The sequence below is a fragment of the Cygnus atratus genome, chromosome 24 (assembly GCF_013377495.2).
Source record: "Cygnus atratus isolate AKBS03 ecotype Queensland, Australia chromosome 24, CAtr_DNAZoo_HiC_assembly, whole genome shotgun sequence".
Classification (NCBI taxonomy): domain Eukaryota; kingdom Metazoa; phylum Chordata; class Aves; order Anseriformes; family Anatidae; genus Cygnus; species Cygnus atratus.
In genome coordinates, this window is record NC_066385.1 from 2,102,049 (window position 1) to 2,109,197 (window position 7,149).

The following is a 7,149-nucleotide window of genomic DNA, read 5'->3' on the forward strand; positions in this document are numbered from 1 at the left end:
AATGCAGATCCCTTCGTTTTACATGGCTGAGGGTTGCTGCCTCAGTTTCAGACCCCCAGGCAGTCACAATGCCATGCAGCAACACGGGCAAGAACAGACATCAGCTCCCCATTGCACATTAAATGGTTTGACTAGAGTAATTAAATGTGGTATTTTTCCCTAGCTCTAATAGCCACAACTCTCACCATCCAGGCGTATGGATTATTAGGCGACGCGATCAGTTAATCACTTTACAAGTGTGACTATTCACCAACTTCTGTGCCTTTTCCAGGGAATGTAAGCAAAATGACTTCACTGGCGTTCATCTTCCTGCTCTCCTTCCTCTCAGCTGAAGCTGCAAGAAGCAAATATCCTCCCAAAGCAGCAAGTAAGTGCAGCCTGGCTGGGGCACAGGTGCCTGTGTGCTACCTGAGACCAGAGGGTGCTTTTCTAAGGGGGGAGGAGGGCTCGGGGTCACGGCTACCCCCTCTATGCCCATCGCTGCCATGGGACCTTTCAGACACGTGAGGCTGCACAGCCGCAGCCCACACCAGCCCCAGCACACCGGCCCCCCTCTGCAGTCCCTTTGGGAGGAGCAGCACACCCAAAACTCACAGGCAATGTGCTTTCTTGCAGTCTCAAGCCCCGTGTTCGGACCACGGCAGGTATATGGCCTGATCGATGGGTCAGTTACCGTGAAGTGCTTCTACCCACCCACCAAGGTGAACAGGCACGACAGAAAATACTGGTGCAGGGAATCATCCCGGAACTGCCTGACCGTTGTCTCCTCCAACGGCTACACGTCCCCGAGCTACCAGGGCAGAGCCTCCATCAGCGACTACCCGGAGCAGGGCGTCATGGTGGTGAACGTCTCGCACCTGGCACTGTCAGACAGAGGCACCTACCAGTGCGGGATCGGTCTCAATGGCAGAGCGCTCTCCTACAAAGTCAGCCTGGACATTTCTGAAGGTAATGACATATTGAAGTATCGCTTTTCTTTTACGTTTTCCCTTGTTAATAGAGCTCCACAGAATGCCTGCCCAGGCACGGCATCCAAGAGCTCAGGACGTTCCCTGCGCTCAGGAAGCAGCAGGGTTTTTCTCTGCTAGTGTTCTTACAGAACAGATTGCTGTCTGACCAAAAATCTGGCATAAAAATCCTAAGAGATAAAACCCATTAATGTCACAAACCTTGCTTGGAAACTGCTGACCTCCCGGCCACTGAAATACAGGGAGAGGCAGTCGGAGGGCAGGACTGCCTGCCACCCGTTGTACCCCAGCCCATGGATGGGGCTACGTGAGCCAAGCCTGTGCACGAGTGCTGAGAGCGATGTGTAGGCACCACACAGCAGAGTACAGAGAAACAGCACAGAGAAACCCCGTGCTAGTAAAAAATAAAAAATAAATAAATAAATAAATAAATAAATCCTTTGGAGGCTTGGGAAGTAGCACTTGGCTACCAACCGAGCAGCCACTGATCGGTCTCTTTGCGCAGGTCCGAACGTCCCCGAGGAGGCTGAGCTCTTCTACGTGGAGCTGCACGGCTCCGTAACCATGACGTGCAGCTTTGGGACGGACACTGTCAGCATGAGGAAGTTCTTGTGCAAGATGGAGAAGAGCGGCTGCCGCAACATCATCGACACGTATGGGAAGATCGATGAGGAGTTCACAGGCAGAGCCCTGCTGAGCAATGAGGACACCAAAGGTGCATTCAGTGTCATGATAACCCAGGTGGACTGGGAAGACGCAGGCTTGTACCTGTGCGGGGTTGGCTTCTACGGGGAGTCTGGAGAAACGAAAGAGCTGGATTTGCATGTCTATGAGGGTGAGTGAGCTATTCCCGATGTTTTGTTTCCTTTCATCTCTGCTTTTGTTTAGAAGCATCACTGCCAGTGTCACTTTATTTAACAAGAATTTTGTGGAGTGCTATTATGCTATCCTTTCATCTAGGAACTTATTTCTGATGGTGCAGCTATCAGTAGTGTACGAAACCATCACTAATAAAGCTCAGACTTGCGTCAGGGCTCAACTTCCCCAGCAGTGCTCAGCCATCTTCCCCAGCCCAGTGAGCCCAGCGCTCCCGTGGGCAGACTCTGCCTGCAAGTTTAAGACAAGTGAACTGCCTCCTCAAGCCTGTCACTTTGAGATTTAAGGGATTAAGATGTTGGAAGGAAAAGACGGCCTTTCCGGGGCAAAGGGAAGGAAACTAAGAAGTGATGATACACAGAGACAACAACCACCCAGTGAATTTAGGAGAAGGAAAGGTCTGGGGGGTCAATTGCTGGCAGTGCTGGGATGGTCTCCTATTGTCTGCACTCCCGAGCATCACCTAGCTGTACTTTAGCTGACACTAAACAGCTTTGTGTGATCTGATATTTATTCTCTTGGGAGAATGCAACATGGGCAGAAGTTAGGCATGTACAGATGCTCATTTTATTTTTATCTCCAGGGACAAACGTTCCTCAGGGAAAGAACACAGTAATCGGAGTCAAAGGAAGTTCAGTAACTATTGAATGTCACTATGATCCCGCAAAAAATTACTCGCTCAAGTACTTGTGCAAGTGGAGAAACAATGGATGTTCTCGGATCATAGAAAACACCGGCTTCGTTTATGACACTTACGAAGGAAGAGTGGCCATGTTCGACAACCCGCAGAACGGCACGTTCAGCGTTGTCATGAACCAGCTGCGTGAGACCGACAAAGGCTATTACTGGTGCATGACAAATGATGAAAGGGAGAGGAAGTCATCGAAGGAGCTGAAGATCATAGAAGGTATGAGCTCACGCACTGCTGGTTCTCTGCTTGCTCCGTAGGAATGAAAACCTCCCAAGCTCCACAATGGAGCAGATCTCACTTTTTTGGTAAAGACGTGAGTTACGACTGAACTCATCTCAAGGCAAAATATTGTGACGGTCCCCCCCAGTAGTCTTAAAATAGAAATGCAAGGTTTCAACATTATGCCTTGCAAAAAACAGCTTTCACCCAGAGATGTATGTGCAGCATCCCTAACGTTAATTTAGCAATGTAAGGAGCAGTTTCCCTCAAAGACACGTCTCCTGGTTCACCATCTAGAGATAGATGGTGAACAGTCCCGCAGCCCCACTACCTGTTGACTACAATTCCCACTGCCAAACCCCTCAGTATCATCCTTGCTGTTCTGTTTGCCCTCACAGGAGAGCCTGGATTAAAGGGGAAGGAGGAAGTGCTGGCAGAAGTGGGCTCGCGGGTCGATTTAACGTGCTCTTACCCGTGCAAGTACTACTCCTACGGGAAGTACTGGTGCAAGTGGAGCAACAACGGCTGCTCCCCCTTGTCTGCCTCTGACCAAAGCCAGCCAGGGGTGGACGTCAACTGTGACACCGCCAACAAGACACTCGTCCTAACCTTCGACTCGGTGACCACGATGGACCAAGGGTGGTACTGGTGCGGAGTGAAGCGCAACGGCCGCTACGGGGAAACGCTGGCAGTGTACCTGCAGGTGGCTGGAGGTGAGCCCCAGGGGAAGGGCAGCCGGGGACTCTCCTGCTTCTCGGGCTGTGAATCACGCTGCCTTCTGCTGAGGGAAATCCTCTCCATGTCCACTAGGTTGCAGCACCTTAAAACAGAAATGCTCCCTTCCAGACAGCCTCCCAGACCAATTGCCACCAAGATCACCCTGATTTCGTATAGCATGCCATAGGTGTTTGCATCTGCTCACTGGTTTCTGTCCCCACCTTGTTCCCAGTTAAAAAAAGCCCTCCAGTCTCATGTTTCCTTCCACGCCATTTTCAACCCCATCCTTACTAATTACTGCTATTACAATTTGTAGCATCACTCAGATTATGCATCATCAGACACCTGTCACATGAAGAGCTGCATGTCACTCCAGGGAGCTCATTCATCTTCACAAGGAAAATACTAGGCAAAATACTAAGAAGGCCAATTCCCCTTGGACAAGCAAGGGACTCAGCTTCGGTGCAGTATTTTGGAGTGAATACATTTTTCTTGGGAAAGGCTATTGTTGGAAACAGAGGAGAAGTATAGCGTAGTGCTAGAGATCCCACAGGCAGCTGTCACAAGTGGATGGTAGTTAGAGTGAAAACAGAGAAACAACCTTATTTCAATGCCTTTGGTGGGCAAAGAGCTAGAAATAAAAGTAGACCAAATATTCAACATTTGTTCCAGAAATATTAGAAGCAAGACTTAGAAATGCCAGATTTTTGGAAGAGTACAGGCATGGAGATCCTGCTTGAGATTTTTCCAATAAATTGTTTGGAATGAGATTTCAGATCTCTAAATTTCATTCTAAAATAAGAATCTCATAGGTACAGCCCCAACCCACTGCATTTCCACATGCACCAATATGCTCACTGCTTTTTGCTGCCCTCCCTCTCCATGCTGCCGCTTGCAACTCATCGCCTTTCTTCCCTAGGGGATGCAGAGAAAGCTGCTGAACTCAACCCAGAGCTCCTGAATTTGGACACTTCCAGCAATGCCGTGGCTCCCAGCAATGCCGTGGCTCCCAGCAATGCCGTGGCTCCCAGCAATGCTGCAGCTCCCAGCAATGCTGCAGCTCCCAGCAATGCCGAAGCTCCCAGCAATGCCGAAGCTCCCAGCAATGCCGAAGCTCCCAGCAATGCCGACCATGGCGTTGTTCCCCAGGGGAGAGCCTTCAGCAATGCTGGGGTGCAAAGCGCAGCTGCCTCCGAAAGGTCAGTCCTTCCCAAGCCTCCCTCATTAATTAGTTTTGCAAAGTTTATGTTAGTTTATTGTTGATATGCTGTTTGCATACTATGTGTGCAGTTTAGCAACAGATAAATTATTTTTCACAAAGAACTAAGCTCAAAATTTCAGAAGAAAAGAAGCAAAAAAGTCGTAGCAAAAGGCAAGACTTGAAATTAATCTGTAGCCCAGGTAAAAACATTGTTCCAGAAGGGAATGATTGGAAATCCCAGGTAGAGAAAAACTAATTAAAAATACTTCTGTCAAGATTAGAGAGGTTTCCTTCACACATTTACAACCAAGCTGCTAATGTAGCCATTTTGGCACTACCTCCATCCAACATTTGTATTTATCCTCTTATGATGTGCTTAGTTGCAGTTCATTAACTGAACCACCTCATGCTCACTCAGATTTACCATCCTATATAGGTTTTAGAGAGTTAGAAATGTATACATGTTATTTAGTCATGAATTATTCCATTAAAAATGCTTTTCACAGCTTAGTGATCTACCTTTCCCTCCACTGCAGCTCTGAACCAAGTTCTGGCTCCAATGCCCTTACTGTAGCCCTGGCCTCCTCTGGTGCAGCAGTCGTCGTCCTCGGTGCAGCTTTTGCTGTGTTTAAATACCGGCAGATCAAGAGATCAGGTGAGTCCCTGCCCTTTCCAGTCTCTTGGGACGTGGCCCCAGCATTCAGACAAAGGCAGTAGCAGCTGCTTGCAGCAGTCCCCACGGGCTGCGGCTGCTCCCTGGCGCTGCTGTGTGCAGTGGCTGGATGCATGCAGTGGCTGGATGCATGAGGGCATGTTGGGGACTCATCGCTTCCCTCCGAACAGACCTGGTGTCCGTGGGGAGCTACAGAACCAACATCAGCATGTCAGACTTTGAGAGCGTGAAGGAGTACGGAGCAAACGATAACACCTGCATGAAAGAGAGCCAGGAGACTCAGCTGGGAGGGGACGGTACGGTGCTGGCACATGGGCTGCTCGCTGCCCCCAGCCTCGGGGCGAGGAAGGGCTCGCAGGAGGACCCTGCAAGAGCCTGAGAGCGCGGGAGCCACCGAAACATCACACCCTAATGTCTCCCTTTCTGTATGTGCAGAATTCATCACCACCACAGCCAGTGTTGAAAGCGCAGCTGAGACAAAGAAGGCGAAAAGGGTAAGAGGTAGAAGTGCACCCACTGACCTGGCAGGTACCAGCACAGCTCCAGGCCCAGCAGCATCACCAAAGGAGCTGCCCTCACCCCTGGGCCTTATTTATAAATAAGGTGCCCCATCATGCCTGGATCAGGCCACCTGCCTCTATGGGGGAACTTAAACCTCTCCTGACCCCATGTGTTAGCAGAGACTGCAGCCACTTTGCTTGAAACTACATCAAGTCAGCCGCAGGGAGCGCCAGGAAGGTTGGGGTATGGTCCTTACTGTAGCTATAAAGCAGTGGGACAAGCACATGGCCAGAGGCCAGAGCACTCCCCAGCCTCTCCCCAAAGCAGGGGTCCCACACGGGCAGCACAGGCCAGGGGGGAGGTCTCTGCCCTTGCAAGGGCTGGGGCTCGCTCCAGTGGCCCCAGTACTCCCCTGCCTGCCCCCAGCTGCCCTCCCCACAGGAGAGACCATGGTGGTGTTGCACCTCTCCGCACTAACACACGGTGCCGGATCAAAGCACTTCTTTTTAGAAGTCCCTAACCGCAGGCTATGTATAGGTGTAAGTGCCAAGAGCCAGAGCTGAGCAATAAAGAGGCCCTCGTCAGAGCCAGGATCCCCATGTTTTTAATTAAATCGCTTTTGCAGCCATTTCCTGCCTTGAGAATCAACAAGGCCGGGCATTTTTTGTCCAGCCTGTGTGCATCATCCCAGATGGGAAACGCTTTCTGCGTGTACCCGCCGCGTGCTGCCTCCTCCCCTGCCACCCGCCGCCATTACCCTCACCGTGTCCCTCACCGTGTCCCTCACCATGTCCTCTGTCCTTCCACAGGGCTCCAAGGAGGACGCCGACCTCGCCTACTCTGCCTTCCTCCTCACCTCCAACGCCATCGCCCAGGGCTGTCCCCCCGGGGACAGCGCGGCTCCGGCCACAGCCTCCCCGGCCTGGGATGGCCAGGTCTGAGGGCAGGGGACATGGGGATGCGGCAGCGAGGGGGTGGCTCTGCCATGAGGCTCAGAGCGCAAGCTCAGCCAGCTGCGCTGCTTACTGCTGTCACAATTTGCTATAGCTTGATCTTTTTGTGTTTAAATTCAGCTTTGAGTGGTGATTTCATCAGAATTGTAGAGGCCTGAGTGTGGAGGCACAGCGGCAGGAGTCCAAGGGGCTGAGCCCCTGCAACCCTAGGCCGGCCAGGGCCCCTTGCAATACTGTGGGCTCCCAAAGACCAGAAGATGCTTTTTTTTTCTTTTTTTTTAAATCTCATTTTTTTCCTAACGGCAGCTGGAAAACCCTTTAGAGTGATGACTCACGCTTTTGATTCCTCT

General features: G+C 51.1%; 1 protein-coding gene across 1 annotated transcript; it reads left to right on the forward strand.

Annotated features, from left to right (window-relative positions):
- The first annotated feature begins 285 nt into the window (after nucleotides 1-285).
- PIGR (polymeric immunoglobulin receptor) lies at nucleotides 286-6,787 on the forward strand. The gene is made up of 11 exons (XM_035561344.1): nucleotides 286-371; nucleotides 623-948; nucleotides 1,474-1,803; nucleotides 2,428-2,751; nucleotides 3,153-3,467; nucleotides 4,400-4,472; nucleotides 4,611-4,670; nucleotides 5,209-5,327; nucleotides 5,516-5,641; nucleotides 5,781-5,839; nucleotides 6,656-6,787. Exons 1-11 carry the CDS (start codon nucleotides 286-288, stop codon nucleotides 6,785-6,787), a joined length of 1,950 nt encoding a protein of 649 aa, XP_035417237.1.
- The last annotated feature ends 362 nt before the right edge of the window (nucleotides 6,788-7,149 follow it).